The 17813-nt window shown below is 42.8% G+C and overlaps 1 protein-coding gene across 5 annotated transcripts in view; it reads right to left on the bottom strand.

Annotated features, from left to right (window-relative positions):
• The window catches only part of GXYLT2 (glucoside xylosyltransferase 2), a 91744-nt gene that overhangs the window by 50719 nt on the left and 23212 nt on the right, over positions 1-17813 (bottom strand). For all 5 annotated transcript variants that reach the window (XM_077989929.1, XM_077989928.1, XM_077989930.1 and 2 more), the window contains 1 exon segment: positions 6273-6404. In XM_077989929.1, coding sequence (XP_077846055.1) covers positions 6273-6404 — 132 coding nt within the window.

Raw genomic sequence — 17813 nt, 5'->3', positions numbered from 1 at the left:
ACCACAGGACTCCTAATGCCACCATTTTGGAAGTTGCTACCTTGCCATGCTCTTTTTCTGCCGTAGTTGCTAAGCTGCTAGAATTTGGATTTCAGGCTGCTTTGAGCAATCATTATGCTTATGGAGTAGCCTTGCAAGGGACTGAAAGAGAGAGACAGAGTCCTGATGACATTATGTGAGCTTCTGGATCTAGCTGTGCTTGGAATCAGTCCTACAGTGTGGACTTTGTAGTTAGATAAGCCAATAAATTAATTTCCTTCTTTGCTAGTTGGAGTTGAGTTTCTCTCACATATAACCAAGAGTTGTAGCTAATATCCCGAATGTCAAACTTTTAATAGTGTATGAGTAAATGATAAGTACTGTGGAAAGCTTGTTCAACAAAATTGGTATCTAGGGTCATTTCATGTCATCATTTAGGTAGCTAATCTCATCCAAATAATTTATGGCCTCTTGGTGCTTGATGAAATGTATAAACATCATTTATGGTGATTCTAATTGATGTTCCCCTTAATAAGGATTTTTAATATATTCCTATATGTGTGTCAATATTTGTTAATATCCAAAGGATTTGTTGCAAGGATGTCTCAATGTTAATTGCAAATACTGAGATGTAATATTAATAATAATATAAAGGTCTGACCTTAATTATAAAAAGTTCTAAAAAGTATGATAAGCCTCCCTTTTCCATTAGCCTACAGCTAACTCATGAAGACATCATTGGTAAGCATGCAGATTTCAAAACATTGGAACCAGTTATGGGTCTCTTTAACAAGCCATAAGTGGAAAAGAGAAGATTATATGTTGTTGCTTTCACTACAGTATCTAAAAGCTAGATAATCTAAGATTTATCTTTATTTGGCATGGTAGTCCTTTGAAATATTAAGGAGTGGGACAAGTTTCTTGGAAATATGGAGTAAGAAAACTTTAAGAATACATTTACAGGTTAAAGCTATAGGAAGTGAGCGGTGGCTCACACCTGTAATCCCAGCACTTTTTTTTTTTTTTTTTTGAGAGGGAGTGTCGCTCTGTCGCCCAGGCTGGAATGTAATGGCATGATCTTGGCTCAGCGTAACCTCCACCTCCTAGGTTCAAATGATTCTCCTGCCTCAGCCTCCTGAGCAGCTGGGATTACAGGTGCCCACCACCACGCCCAGCTAATTTTTGTATGTTTAGTAGAGACAAGGTTTCACCATGTTGGCCAGGCTGGTCTTGAACTCCTGACCTTGTGATCTGCACACCTCGGCCTCCCAAAATGCTGGGATTACAGGTGTGAGCCACCAAGCCTGGTTGAAGCCATAATTAATTTGATCAGGCGCAGTGGCTCACACCTATAATCCCAGCACTTTAGGAGGCCTAGGAAGGAGGATCATTTGAGCCCAGGAGTTTGAGACCAGCCTGGGCAACATGGTGAGACTCTTGTCTCTACAAAAATTTTAAAAATTAGCTGGGCATGGTGGTGTGTACCTGTGGTCCCAGCTACTCATGAGGCTTAGGTGAGAGGATCACCTGAGCCTGGGAGGTTGACACTGCAGTGATCCATGATTGCACCACTGCACTCTAGCCTGGGCAACAGAGTGAGACCCTCTCTAACCCCTTCCTTAAATATAGATATCTATGGTGAATGTTGGGAGCAAAAAAATACATCAGACATTATTATAAGCTTGGAGCTTATTAAAACTTGGTAAAAACAAAAACAAAAACATTTCTCCCTGGGTAAGGTATGGATAGAATCTTACCCTACCTCAAATTACCATATTGGGTGCCACTTACAAATAATGTCTCTAAAGGTTCTGCAATCCAGTGATGTTTGTTATGTTTTACCTATCTCTAAGATTCCCAGAGGACCACAGTTATTAAGGAGAGAAGTCTTCAAAATTAAACAGGCACAGCGTGTAGCAAATTGTACAGATCTATTATAAAATCTCACTACTTCCAATTAATTGGGGGAAAGGTGATGTGAATTCATACAACTCAATTACTCCTACAGATGTAAAGGACTTCTGGCCTTTACTAAGAAAAAAAGAGAAAAGTATTCCAGAATCAATTTTAATGAACACATTTGATTTATTTGTAATTGGCATATTGTTTTAAATATTTTAAGCTTCTGAATTACCTGAAAGAAATATGCATTTTAGAATGCTTAATCAAGCCATCTGCAGTTTAGTTTGCATTCATAATGGTCCCATGCCACAGGACCATTATTCACAGAAGGAGAGGAGTCAATGTCCACTGATTTCTAGGAGTTCATAAATTTTGAATTGGTGGGATCTGAATCACACTAATTGCACTTGAGAATCTAATAGGTTTGAGTTGCAAAGACTTATGCTCTGATATTATTCAGACAGTAAAATCTTAGTTGAGAGAGGGTCTCTTCCGCAGTTTTGGGTAGATGACAACCTCTTGGAAAACGGGTGGGACCATGGTCCTCAGTCCACTGATTGCCTGATAGAATGTTTGCACTTTAGGATCTCCATTTTCTCTGTGCCCCTGAGGCAGCACACCCGATATGCTTTTGTAGCGATGAATTCCAAGGAAAACACGACCGAGACTTTATTTCAAATTACGCTCAAGATCAATACATCTCACTGATGCCCAAAAATGCCATGTTCATAATCTGCTGTTGTGATATACAACTAGGAAAAGGTAAATGTACTGTCAACCACAATCTCTCTTTATTATTTTTAAAGAGGGCTCATTTCCATTATCAGAAGCAGATAGGGAATGCCAGCACCCATTTGTCATTCAAAACCAAGCACTTACTTAGCTGGGAAAGAATTAAAGCCATTAGGTGATGAATTTGTTTTTTTTTAAATAATGGTAATAAAGTCACAATTCAAGGTCAACAAAAATTCAAGTGTAGTTGCACTGGGTAGCTAATATTTTGGATAGAATGGGAAGACCATTTCCCAACATTACCTTTGGTTTTCTAATACTTATTTTTTGCAAAAAAGGAGACAAGAAACAGAAACCTAACATTTTCTCTCACCTCAAAGAGTAATCAGTTTTTATATCACCAACCTAGAGATTTTCATGTCAATTGAAGGGAGTCTTTTCCTACCCCAGTTTTTATGTGACTAATCCTATCTCACCATATGTATAAAAGTCTGTGACATGTGAAGAACAGATGATGTGGCCAGGCACACCGGCTCATGCCTGTAATCCCAGCACTTTGGGAGGCCAAGATGGGCGGAACACCTGAGGTCAGGAGTTCAAGATCAGCCTGACCAACATGGTGAAACCCTGTCTCTACTAAAAATACAAAAATTAGTGGGTCATGGTGATATGCACCGAAATCCCAGCTACTTGGGGGGTTGAGGCAGGAGAATTGTTTGAACCCAGGAGGCGGAGGTTGCAGTGAGCTAAGATTGTGCCACTGCACTCCAGCCTGGGAGACAGAGTGAGACTCCGTCTCAAAAAAAAAAAAAAAAAAGAAAGAAAAGAAAAGAAAAATAGATGACGTAATGAGCAAGTGAGCTTGGGCAGCTGATTGCTGCCAGCAATTCATTCAGGGTTCATTCTGCTCACAGGTCTCTGCGTAGGAAATGCTAAAAGTGCTACTCTCCAGTTAGGGTTTCCAGACCGATAAATGTGAAGATTCCTTCTGCTTGAGTATCCTCAGGCACCTCAAAATCAAAATATGTCCCAAATCAAACTCATCTGACCCATTTACCAAAAATGCTTTTCCCTGTCTTTTCTATCCCTAAATGATCCTGCCATTTATTCCTTAGGTTGAGCCATAAGAAATTGCCTTTTTTGTAGGTCATTAATGGTTGAATATTGGCAATTTCAAAAGGATCAACCTTAACAGTTGTTCAGGTTAAAAAAAAAAAAAAAAACCTGCTAAAATCCTTTTCATATCACTTCCCCTTCAACTCTTACAACAAGCCAATCAGGAAGGTTGGTAAATTCTGTTTCAGGCAGGTCCATTATCCATCTCTAAGGCAAGCATCAAAGCCCAAGCCAAGTTAGTGAACTGGCTTCACCAACCCTGTCCACGCTGCCATAAACCAGAGTGTCTTCTTTAAAACGCAAGTTAGAACATGCCACTTGCTGCAAAAAATCATCCAATGGCTTCCCACTGCCCTTAAGAAAAAGACTGCGCTGGGTGCTGTGGCTCACGTCTGTAATTCCAGCACTGTGGGAGGTCAAGGTGGGAGGACCGCTTGAGCCCAGGAGTATGTGACCTGGCTGGCAACATAGCAAGACATCATCTCTACAAAAAATAAAAAATAAAAAAATTAGCTAGGCATGGTGGCTCACACCTGTAGTCCCAGCTACTTGTGAGGCTCAGGTGGGAGGATCACTTGAGCCCGGGAGTTGGAGGCTGCAGTGAGCCATGAATGCACCACTGCACTCTAGCAGGGGCAACAAAGAGTGACCTTATCTCTAAAAAAAAAAAAAAAAAAAGACAAAGACCAGACACTTCTAGATGCCTTGCTGATCTGCAAGCTCCAGTCTCTAATGATTGCTTCACTCTCATCTCACTTTCTATTTTTTGGTTACAATGACTTTCTTTTATTTTTTTAAACATGGCCCTTCCCACCCTAGGGCCTTTGTATATTCCATCTGCCTGGAACCCTCTTTTCTCTAATGACCCCCAAGGTCCTTGTCACCTAGTAACCCTTACTTCTCCTTTATTCATGTCTCTGCATAAATGCCGCTGCTGGGCAGGCATGGTGGCTCATGCCTGTAATCCTACTACTTTGGGAGGCCAAGGCGAGAGGATCACTTAAGCGCAGGAGTTCAAGATCAGCCTGAGCAATATAGCAAGACTCCATCCCTACAAAAAAACATATCCCACTGCCTCAAGAGAACCTTCTATGATCTCTCTCAGACCAGGATGGAACCCCATGTTACATACATCCATGAAACTATCTCCTCTTAGTACTGGTCATACTTCGAATTGTTTGTTCAAGGCCCTACTAGACTCAAGCTTCAAGGAAACAGGATCACGGCTGTCTTATTACCATGTCACCATCACTGAGCCAGGGCCCAGCACCCTAATGGGCACTCAACAAATATCTATGGAAGGCACGAATCCCTCACAAAATTTAGAGCAGCAACTGACAGTTCAAAGTTGCCATCCCTGCATAATATTATTCTCACTTTTGATATATCTTTTTTCTACTTAATATTTTATTTTTATTATTTGATTTTTAAAATTGTATTTATTTATTTACTTTTTTGAGACAGGGTCTCACTCTGTCACGTAGGCTGGAGTGTGACGGTGCGATCATGGCTCACTGCAGCCTCAACCTCTTGAGCTCAGATGATCCTCCCACCTCAGCCTCCCAAGTAACTGGGACTACAGGCATGCGCCACCATGCCCAGCTAATTTTTTTTTTTTTTCCTGAGATGGAGTTTCACTCTTGTTGCCCAGCCTGGAGTGCAGTGGCATGATCTTGGCTCACTGTAACCTCTGCCTCCTGGGTTCAAGCGATTCTCTTGCCTCAGCCTCCTGAGTAGCTGGGATTACAGGCACACACTACCATGCCTGGCTAATTTTTGTATTTTTAGTAGAGACAGGGTTTCACCATGTTGGCCAGGCTGGTCTTGAACTCCTGACCTCAGGTGATTCACCCGCCTCGGCCTCGCAAAGTGCTGGGATTATAAACGTGAACCACCGCCCCCCGCCTAATTTTTGTATTTTTTGTAGAGATGGGATTTCGCCATGTTGCCCAGGCTGGTCTCAAGCTCCTGTGCTCAAGCCATCAGCCTGCCTTGGCCTCCCAAAGTACTGGGATTATAAGTGTGAGCCACCTTGCTGGCCTCAATATTTTAAAAAAGGAAACAAAAACATGCAATTTAAAAATTAATTAAACTAAAAGACTAAACCAAAATTCTGGGCCCTTTTGGAATGATAGCCTAGCATGGCCATAACTAGTAGTTGTTATTGTTATAAGAGAAATAACAATAATCAAAGCTAATATTTATTGAGGGCCAGCTATGTGCCAAGCCTATGGGTGAAACTGAAGTTAGTGAAGTTGGGGGATTTAACAAGGTTCCCAGGGGCCAGTAAATGATGGAGCCATAGTCACAAAGACCAATGATCCAAGACAGGATATGAATGCTCACAGTCCCTCCGTCTTTCAGTATGACAACCTCCAGAACACAGGGATCCTCTCTACATGCTGCAGACTTAGAGCATCAGCTCCAGAATCCAAGAGACACACGTTTTCAGCGGTTCAGTTAAATGTGTCTACACACATCTCAGCTAATTTTACCTTATTTCCAAGAGCAAGTTACATCTTATTAAAAACAGGTGTTCCTACCGGAAGAAAGAGTCTCTGGGCAGCACAGGGTTTGAACAATTTCTTCCACTCCTGAGGGTTTCCAACAGAAAATGTGATGGGGTAGATTCTGTGCTCAAACTTCTTTGTATATGAGTCAGGCCACTGGCGCAACTGAAAAACATGGAAAGCAAGGGAAGGGTGATTAGGCCCCGGGAAATAGGGAAAACACCTGGGAAGCTTCTGGATGGTCAAATGGAAATTATTCAGGCAACTTACACAGAAAGTCTAACTTCATCACCACTACGAATGTTCACTAAATGAAAGAGTATGTACTCCTACTAAAATTGCTAAGATTTTTTGAAATAACATTCAGAGTTGGCAACAGTGTTGAGAAACTGTAGAGTATAGATGTGAACAAACTTCCAAAAGGGCAACTTGGAAACTGGTAACAACACCCCAAAAGACGGAGGTACAAGGACATTCACCACAACCTAGTTTGTAATAACAAAACTTATGAACTTAGCAGCTTGGAAGGAGGAAAAAATCCCAGCAAACTTGGGAACAATCAAAATGTTCAATGATAAGGAATTGGGACAATTAAGTATGATAGAACTACATAATAAAGTACAGGTAGAGGGACCAGAGGTGGTAGTTCATGCCTGTAATCCCAGCACTTTGGGAGGCTGAGGCGGGTGGATCTCTTCAGGTCAGAAGTTCAAGACGAGCCTGGCCAACACAGCAAAACCCCATCCCTGCTAAAAAACACAAAAATCAGCTGGGCGCGGTGGCACATGCCTATAGTCCCAGCTACTCGGGAGGCTGACACACGCGAATTGCTTGAACCAGGGAGGCAGAGGTTGCAGTGAGATCCTGCCACTGCACTCCAGCCTGGGTGACAGAGCGAGACTGTGTCTCAAAAAAATAAAATAAAATAAAATTAAAAAATAAACATAGAATAATGTCCAGTTAGAATAAAGTAGATGTCTTTTGTGTTATTTGTGGCAGGCTGGATTTGGCTCTTGTACTCCCATAGTTTGCTGACCTCAGTTCTATATCCTTGTCACTAATGACTGCAATGTATTCTGTTATGTAGATAGGTACTGACATGGAAAATGGTTATAACATATAGTTCGGTTTTGGAAAAAGCAAAGTGCAAAAAAATTATAATATGGTTCTTTTTTTTTTTTAATTTCTTCACTACTCTCTGAATGAATGGTTCTGTCTTATAGGAAAAAATATATGCATGAGGCCGGCAGACCAGACTGACCAACATGGCAAAATCCCATCTCTACTAAAAATACAAAAATTAGCTGGCGTGGTGGTGGGCGCCTGTAATCCCAGCTACTTCAGGAGGCTGAGGCAGGAGAATCACTTGAACCTAGGAGGCAGAGGTGGAGGTTGCAGTGTGTTGAGATCGTGCCACTGCACTCCAGTCTGAGGGTCAAAGGGAGACTCTAAAATATATATATATATACACACACATACACATAGACACACACATATGCATGTACATTTTATATGTAGAGAAAAATCTAGACGGATATGCACTGAATTATTAAAAGTGGGCACCTCTATAGCTGGTGATGGTGGTTTCGTTTCCTTGGGCTACATTTCCATATTCTTTAGAACTTTTATAATAAGTATATATTACTTTCTTTGCATATATTAATTTTATAACAAAATTTTTAAAATACACTTTTAGATTTTAGAGCAGTTTAATGTCTACAGAAAGTCAGCCAGGTGTTGGTGGCTCACGCCTGTAATCCTAACATTTTGGTAGGCTAAGGCAGGAAGATTGCTTAAGCCCAGGAATTTGAGACCAGCCAGGGCAATATAGCAAGACCTGCCTCTAAAAAAATTAAAAACAAGGCCAGGAGCGGTGGCTGATGCCTATAATCCTGTGACTTCGGGAGGCCAAGGCGGGTGGATCACTTGAGGTCAGGAGTTCGAGACCAGTGTGGCCAACATGGTGAAACCCCATCTCTACTAAAAATGCAAAAATTAGCCAGAAGTGGTGGCATGCCTGTAGTCCCAGCTACTCAGGAGGCTGAGGCAGGAGAATCACATCAACACGGAAGGCGGAGGCTGCAGTGAGCCAAGACGGGGCCACTGCACTCCAGCCTGGGTGACAGAAAAAAAAAATTTTTAAAAAAAGAACAACAATGAAAACAAACAACAAAAAAGAAAAATTGAGCAGAAATCAGTTTCCAGATAGCCTCTCTCTTCCCCCTGTCCTACACTTTCCCCTATTATTTACATCTTGCATTCATGTGGTATATTTGTTACAACTGATAAGTCAATATCAATATGCTATTACTAACTAAAGTCCACAGTTTACATTAGTGTTAATTCTTCCTGTTGTACACTCTTTCTATGGATTTTGGCAAATGCACATCATATATCTATCATTACAGTATCATACAGAACAGTGTCCCTACCCTAAAAATCCTCTCTGCTCCAACTTTTCAACATTCCTGCCCTCTCTCACCTGAATTTCTTCTTCTTCTTCTTCTTCTTTTTTTTTTTTTTGGAAACAGATTCTCACTCTGTTGCCCAGACTGGAGTGCAATGGTGCAATCTCAGCTCACTGCAACCTCTGCGTCCCAAGTTCCAGCAATTCTCCTGCTTCAGCCTCCTGAGTAGCTGGGATTACAGGTGACTGCCACTACGACCCAGCTACTTTTTGTATTTTTAGTAGAGACAGGGTTTTACTATGTTGGTCAGGTTGGTCTCGAACTCCCGACCTCAGATGATCCACACGCCTTGGCCTCCCAAAGTGCTGGCATTACAGGTGTGAGCCACCGTGCCTGGCCAAATACTGATCTTTTTACAGGCTCTTCATGTTAACTTTTCCAGATGTGATATAGTTAGAATCACATAGTACATTGCCTTTTCAGACTGGCTTCTTTCATTTAGCAATATGCATTTAGGTCTCCTACATGTCTTTTTGTGGCTTGATAGCTCATTTTTTAATTTATCATTTAATAATACTGTATGCTCAAAAAAATTAGCTGAGCGTGGGGGCGGGTGCCTGTAGTCCCAGCTGCTTGGGAGGCTGAGGCAGGAGAATGGCATGAACCTGGGAGGTGGAACTTGCAGTGAGCAGAGATCACGCCACTGCACTCCAGCCTGGGCGAAAGAGTGAGACTCCGTCTCAAAAAAAAAATAAAAAAAAATGATAATACTGTATGCTATGGTATGAATCTATCACAGTTTGTTTATCCATTTACCTACTGAAGGATATCTTGGTTGCTTCCAGTTTTGGGAAATTGTGAATATAGCTGCTACAAATATCTGTGTACAGGTTTTTGTGTGGACATAAGTTTTCTACTCATTTGGGTAAATACTTAACGAGGTCAATTCCTGGATTGTATGGTAAGCCTATATTCAGCTTTCTAAGAAACTGCCAAACCATCTTCCAAAGTGGCTGCATGATTTTGCATTCTTATCAGCAATGAATGAGAGTTCCTGTTGCTCCACATCCTCACCAGCATTTGGTGTTGTCACGGTTCTAGATTTTAGCCATTCAAATAGGTGTGTAGTGGTGTCTCATTATTACCTTAAGTTACAAATGCTCAAATCACATATGACACTGAACATCTTTTCATATGCTTTTTTGTCATCTGTGTATCCTAATTTTTTTTTTTTTTTTTGAGACAGAGCCTTGCTTTGTCGCCCAAGCTGGAGTGCAGTGGCATGATCTCAGCTCACTGCACTCTCTGCCTCCCGGTTTCAAGGAATTCTCATGCCTCGGCCTCCCGAGTAGCTGGGATTACAGGCATGCACCACTATGCCCAGCTAATTTTTTTGTATTTTCGGTAGAGATGGGGGTTTCGCCATGTTTCCCAGACTGGTCTCAAACTCCTGAGCTCAGGCAATCTGCCCACCTCATCCTCCCAAAGTGCTAGGATTACACGCATGAGCCACCGTGGCTGGCCCTTCTTAATTTTTTTGAGTTAATGCCTTCCCATTGTTACAGCAATTCTAGGAATTACTCCTAAGGAAAAATTTCAAAAACGGACACTTGTTTATTACAAGGTTGTTTGTTTTAGTGTTGTTTGTAACAATGATAAATTAGAAACAATCTAAAGAAGAGATTGGTTAAATAAGCTCCAGGGTCTGTCTATATAACAGAATACAATGTAGTCATTAGTGATAATATCACAGAACTGGGGTCAGCAAATTATGGTAGTACCAGAGCCAAACCTAGCCTGCCACAAAAAGTACACAAGCCATGCCAAGAATGGTTTGGCATTCTTAAATAGTTTTAAAAAAAATCAAAACAAGAATAATATTTTGTGACAATTATATGAAATTCAAATCTCAGTGCCCATAAGTAAAATGTTACCAGAACACAGCCACACCCATTTGTTTATATATTGTTTGTGGCTGCTTATGCTCTAAATAGCACATTGAGTAGTTGGGATAGAGACCATACAGCCTGCAAAGCCTAAAATAGTTACTATCTGCTGTTTTCCAGGAAACACTGGTCATCTCACTTTAGAGGAAACTCAGTAATATAAGCGTCAGTGATATAAAAGAGATCCCATTTCTGATGGTGATATGAAAAGAAAAGGAATGGAAATAAGTATTTTATATATACACCAAAACTGTTCTCCCTGAGCATTAGTGTAATGGGTTTTTTTCCATTTATTATTTATGAATTTACTGGTTTTTACCATGTACATATATTGTTTATATAGCCACATAAACTTTTTTTTTTTTTTTTTTTTTTTGAGATAAGGCCTCACTCTGTCGCCCAGGCTGGAGTACAAGGCTGCTCACTGCAGCCTTGACCTCCCTGGGCTCAGGTAATCCTCCCACCTCAGCCTCCCAAGTAGCTGCGACCACAGGTGCACATCATCATGCCTGGCTAATTTTTCTATTTTTTATTGAGACAAGGTTTTGCCATGTTGCCCAGGCTTGGATATAAACATTTTTAAAAATACATCATTGGAAACACTTTAACATTCTGAATGAGGAAAGGAGTGACAGAAAAAGTATTTGACATTTGATATATGAAGGGCACTGACCAATTAGAACCCACACCAGGCATTACCTAGTATTTACCCAGTATAATCGCACAGACCCATTAGAACTGACACTAGGCATAAACTCTCAGTATGACAGTACTGACCAGTCAGAATGAACAATGGCACAAATACTGGGTATAAATACCAGTACAAATGCACCACTGCAAGACAGCCCAAAATCAGCCCACAAAAAAGAATGGGAAATTCACATGGTCCAGTGGCTCCCTTGGCTGTCTGCATCGTCTAACAGTCTGGGAGGCTGGGCCTGCAGTGAGCTGTGATGGTGCCACTGCACTCCAACCTGGATGACAATGTGAGACCCTGTCTCAAAGAAACAAAAACAAAAACAAAAACAAAAAAATCCTCACCATTCTGATTGTTAGCATCCTCTCTTCAGAAAGGTTTGACTACCTTTGTCAATCTAACCGCCCACCTCATCCTTTACCTCAGTAGGTAACTCCTCCTTTCTTGCAGGTTCATTCATTCTTTTGAAGTTATAAAAAAATATTTTTGAGCATCTGCAAATGTTACGGAACAGAAGACTTTTAGGATCTCAAATCCATTACATTGCTTTCACATGGGTTTGGCTGGCTTACAATAACACACTAGATACGATGAAGCCGTTAAAACTCAATTGTGGCTGGGCGAGGTGGTTCATGTCTGTAATCTCAAAATTTGGGAGGCCGAGGTGGGCGGATCACCTAAGGTCAGGAGTTCGAGACCAGCCTGGCCAACATGGTGAAACTCCCATCTCTACTAAAAAATACAAAATTAGCTAGGTGTGGTAGTGCATGCCTGTAATCCCAGCTATTCAGGTGGATGAGGCACAAGAAGCACTCGAACCCAGGAGGCAGAGGTTGCAGTGAGTGGAGATCATGCCACTGCACTCCAGTCCGGGCAACAGAGTGAGACTCCATCTCAAAAACAAAAACAAAAACAAACGAACAAAAAAACAAACTCAGTTGCATCAGTCAGGATAAACTAGGGTTATCAAGAATTTATGGCTAGGTGTTATGGCTCATACCTATAAACTCAACACTTGGAGAGATCAAGATTGGAGGATCACTTGAGACCAGGAGTTTGGGACCAGCCTGGGCAGTACAGCAAGACCCCATCTCTCCCCCTACCCCCAAAAAAGTTTATTTTAAGGTGTTTTTCTTTTCTTTCTTTTTTTTTTTTTCCTAAAGTTTATTTCTTGCTCCTGCTACATCTTCAGACTGGCAAGGGGCTGTGCTCAGTATTCTCGCTCAGGGGCCAAACTCATGGAGGCTCCATCTCAACTCACATCAGTGAACGCAGATGCAAGAGAAGGAAGTGTGGCAAAACACACACTAGATCTTAAGTTTCCACCAGGAAGTGACATATTTTATGTTAAAAGTGACACTCATCACTGTCACCCACGTTCATTGGCCAAAGCAAATCACACAATCACACCCAACTTCAGAGGAGTCAGGGAGGTGCCAAATGACCATGCATCGAAAAGGAGGAAACCTCTAATAATGACCACGAAGGTAAGACAACAACGACCACACAGTGACAGTGAAGTGCAGCCCTTACCTTTCCCAAGTCCTCCATGGACGTCCCTGAAAGTGCTGGGCCAGCCTCAGCTTGCTCCTCTAGTAATGAGAAACCCAATACCTCTTATTTATTTTATTTTTTTTTTGAGACAGGATCTCCCTCTGTCACCCAGGCTGGAGTGCAGTGGGGCGATCTTGGCTCACTGCAACCTCTGCTTCCCAGGTTCAAGCAATTCTCCTGCATCAGCCTCCTGAGTAGCTGGGATTACAGGTGCGTGCCACCACACGGGCTAATTTTTGTATTTTTGGTAGAGACGGGGTTTCACCATGTTGGCCAGACTGGTCTCGAACTCCCGACCTCAGGTGATCTGCCCACCTTGGCCTCCCAAAGTGTTGGGATTACAGGCATGAGCCACCGTGCCCAGCTCCTCCAATACCTTTAAAAAGGGCTCCTTGCATGGAATCAGAACCAGCTGCCTGAGACCTCCTCCACATCACGCCTCGTTTTGTCCTGCAGAGCAACACGGAAGAAATCTAATTCCAATTGCATATGTCTTTAAACTACTGAAGAATACCTTATCATCTCTTTCTCTGGGCTATTTTTCCTAAATCCTCAAAAGAAAAAGGAAATGAATAATGAAGAGGCATGGTCCCTGTCCTCTAAAAGCATATGGTACTACTTAAAAGCAGCCCTTTGGTGCTTTTTTTTTTCTTTCTTTAAAGGAAAAACAAAAACACAAAACAAAACAAAAAAATCTCCTCACCACGTTTTAGTTACTTTGTGGTACTCTCAGGATGCCAGGTTGCGCACAATAAAATCAATTCAGGCTCTTTTTGAGATGGAGTCTCACCCTGTTGCCCAGGCTGGAGTGCAGTGGTGCCATCTTGGCTCATGCAACCTCCACTCCCAGGTTCAAGCAATTCTCGTGCCTCAGCCTCCTAAGTAGCTGGGATTACAGGTGTGTGCCACCATGCCCAGCTAATTTTTGTATTTTTAGTAGAAACGGGGTTTCACCATGTTGGCCAGGCTGGTCTCAAACTCCTGACCTTAGCTCGCCTTGGCCTCTCAAAGTGTTGGGATTACAGGTGTGAGCCACCACGTCTGGTTCAATTCAGTTTCTTTAAGCCAAAAAGAAAGTAATGAAAGGATATTAGGTAGCTCAGAAGACCAGTGGGAGGGCTGGAGAACCAGACTCAGGGGCCATGCCCTGATCCAGCTTGAGCCAGACCCAGGCTCTACGGCGTCTATGTCTTTTCCATCTGTTAGTCAGAGCCTACCACAAGCCAGTCTGGTAAGGAAACCCCAGCTACTATCACCACAAGTGCCACAGTTTGCCCCTCTGACGCCAGGCACTGAAACCTCCTGATGACAATTCTTCCCATGGCAGCCCTCTTCTCGCCACCCCCTCACACACGCACATGTGCACCCATATGCACATATACACACGCACGTACATGCGCGCACACACACACATGCATATATACACACACACACACACACACACACACACACACACATATACAAATATATACTGACTGCCCCCACCACCAGAATGGATTGGTAGCCTCCTTATTTGTGCATCCCACTACTTCCTGATTCTGAGTTGGGCAGGAGTATAGTTTAGCCGAATCTCAACCACATGCCTGATCCCGAGTTGCCAGAAAAGGCTAGGAAACCAACTAGGTGGCATCTCCCACTTCTCTATTGGGAGATGACGAAAATACATGAAACTTTAAAATATGAAGTATCTACCATGTAGACGGCAAATACCACCAGACATCCTGTACATATGCAACTTTAAAAAGTCTAATTAGATACAGAAGAACTCGCCCATACTGCAGCCTTCGGAGGAATCATGACGGTAACTGGCATTTTGTTTTGTTTTCACCCTGAGGTAAAAAATAGGTGGCCCTGAGCTTCCCAGAAGTTATCCCCCAAAAAACCCTGGGTTGCCCACAATGCCCTGGAGAAGGGTGACAGCCCACCCCCTCAGCATGTGCCAGTGGCTTGGCAGGAACCAAAACGGCTGTTCTATTTCTTTAGACCTAACAGAGTGCCCAACATATAGGAGATGTTTCAGAGAATCTTTGTGGGATAAAAAAAAAATACTTTATCTGATTCGGCCTCACCACCACAAGCAGGGTATCATTTGCCCCATAACCCAGATGACAAACTGAAGCTGAGAGAAATTCTATGGCTTACATAAGGGCAAAGGCAGTATGCACCTAAACTGGCAACATAATCCCTGCATGGACAAGAAAGCGATGGTAGTATACGCCTACCTAGTTTTTAAAAAAATTATTTTTATTTATTTTATTTTATTTTATTTTTTTTGAGACAGAGTCTTGCACTGTCACCCAGGCTGGAGTACAGTGGCATAATCTTGGCTCATTGCAACCTCCGCCTCCCAGGTTCAAGTGATTCTCATGCCTCAGACTCCCCTGAAGCTGGGACTACAGGCACATGCCACCATGCCTGGCTAATTTTTGTATTTTTAGTAGAGACGGGGTTTTGCCACGTTGGCCAGGCTGGTCTCGAACTCCGGACCTCAGGTGATCCACTGGCCTTGGCCTCCCAAAGTGCTGGGATTACAGGCGTGAGCCATCATGCCTGTCCCCTGCCTAGTTTTTAACACCCTGTCATAATTTCCTTCATTAGATGAGCTTCACTGGTTTAATAAAAACATGAGGAAATGAACTATCAAAGGGATACAGTCATCAGGAAAATTCAACCCCTAGCACAACTTCACAAGTAATTTTTCCATATAATTTAGCTCTTAATTTATAATGTTCCAATTCCTACAGCTCATAAAAAATTACCCTGAAACTTAGTGCTATAAAACAATCATTTATTATGCTTATAGATTTCATGGATCAGGAATTCAGACAACGCAGAGGAGGGGACAGGTTGACTCTGCTCCACAGTGTCTGGGGCCTCAGCTGGAAGCCTTGAAGGCTGGTGGCTGGAATCTTCTGAAAGCTGATTCACTCACATGTCTAGACTTTGGGGTTGGCTGTTGGCTGGAGGCCTCAGTTCTTTTCAGGGGCAGGCATCCTCACAAAGAGCCAGGCACTTCTGCCTGGCTTTTTATCCTTTTTATGACACATAGCATTACATTTGGCATAATGTATTTCATACATACATACATGTTTGTGTATGTATGTATATGTGTATGTACATATATATGTAATATATTAACTGTTGCCTTACAACAAATTACCCCAAAACTTAGTAGCGTACGATCACAAACAGGCCAGGCGTGGTGGCATGTGCCTATAATCCCAGTACTTTGGGAGGCCAAGGCAGGAGGATCACTTGAGCCTGGAGTTCAAAACCAGCCTGGGCAACACAGGGAGACCTCATCTCTACAAAAAATAAAATATTAGCCAGTGCCGGGCAGAGTGACTCATGCCTGTAATCTCAGCACTTTGAGAGTCTGAGGCAGGTAGAACACTTGAGGTCAGGAGTTCAAGACCAGCCTGGCCAATGTGACGAAACCCTGTCTCTACTAAAAATACAAAAATTAGCTGGGCGTGGCGGCGCGGCTTGTAGTCCCAGCTACTTGGGAGGCTGAGGCAGGAGAATTTCTTGAATCCAGGAGGCAGAGAATGCCGTGAGCTAAGATCATGCCACTGCACTCCAGCCTGGGTAACAGAGAGAGATGCTGTCTCAAAAAAAAAAAAAAAAATTATATATATATATACACACACACAACTTATATATATTTAAATATATATAATATATATTTTTATTAGCCAGGCATGGAGAGGATGCTGAGGCAGGAGGATTGCTTGAGTCTAGGTGTTCAAGGATGCAGGGAGCTATGATTGTGCCACTGCACTGGGCAACCGAGTGAGACCCTGTCTCAAAAAAAATAAAAAGTAAATAAAATAAAACCTCAAACATGTAGGATTTTACATAGTTTCTTACGGTTGAGAATGTACGAGCTGGGGTGTTCTGCCTCAGGGCCTCTCATGAGATTACAGGGTTATGGTCATCTGAAGGCTTGAAGGGGCTGGAGGATCTTCCTCCCAGCTCATATACAAGTGTTGGCAAGGGGCCTCCGTTCCATGCAGAGGCCATGCAGGCCTCTCCAGAGGGCTACTCTGACACGGTAGCTGGCTTCCCCCAGACCCACTGATCCGAGATAGAAGGTGAAGTGCCTTTTGTAACCCAATCTCATACCATCCCTTCCGCCCTGTCCTATTAGTCACACAGAGGACCGTGGGACAGTGTAGGAGGGAAGTATACCAGCGTGTGAATAACAGAAGGTGGGACCACTGGGGGCCTCCTTGGAAAGTACAACCTGCTAAACAGATATGGTTACACGTACACATCTTCCTTCCCTTCCCTTTTGTTTTTGTTTGTTTGTTTGTTTGTTTTTTGAGACAGAGTCTTTCTCTGTCGCCCAGGCTAGAGAGCAATGGCACAATCTCAGCTCACTGCAACTCCGCCTCCCAGGTTCGAGCAATTCTCCTGACTCAACCTCCCGAGTAGCTGGGGCTGCAGGCACACTCCGCCACACCAGCTAATTTTTGTATTTTTAGTAGAGACAGGGTTTTGCCATGTTGACCAGGCTGGTCTTGAACTCCTGACCTCAGGTGATCTGCCCGCCTCTGCTTCCCAAAGTGCTGGGATTACAGGTGTGAGCCACCACACCCGGTCCTTCCCTTCCCCTTTTAAAGTCCAAGTCTGTATTTTGTTCTGCTCCGTCCCCACATCTTTGCTTTTTAGCATGCAGCAGGTACTCACTAAGTACTTGGTAGATGGATATTGTACAAGACATGAGTAGTGTTTGCGCATAGCCAGCTTCCCTTCGTTCCGCCCCACAGAGCACTTCTCAGCCTCCCACAGTTGGATGGGCTTGTGACTACTAGCAAGTTAAACATGCATGGAAAGACCTGTGTCACTGCCACACTGCGGGAATGAAAGGCGGGGTTATGACTGTCTAGCCTCTTTCCTGCCATGGCATCCCACGAACGATGTCAAATGCTCTGGTAAGTGTAGCTAACACATGAATAGCCTCAGT

This window comes from Macaca mulatta, chromosome 2 (genome assembly GCF_049350105.2).
Source record: "Macaca mulatta isolate MMU2019108-1 chromosome 2, T2T-MMU8v2.0, whole genome shotgun sequence".
Classification (NCBI taxonomy): Eukaryota; Metazoa; Chordata; class Mammalia; order Primates; family Cercopithecidae; genus Macaca; species Macaca mulatta.
Note: the sequence above shows the minus strand (reverse complement) of the source record. Positions and strands in the feature narration are given on the sequence as shown.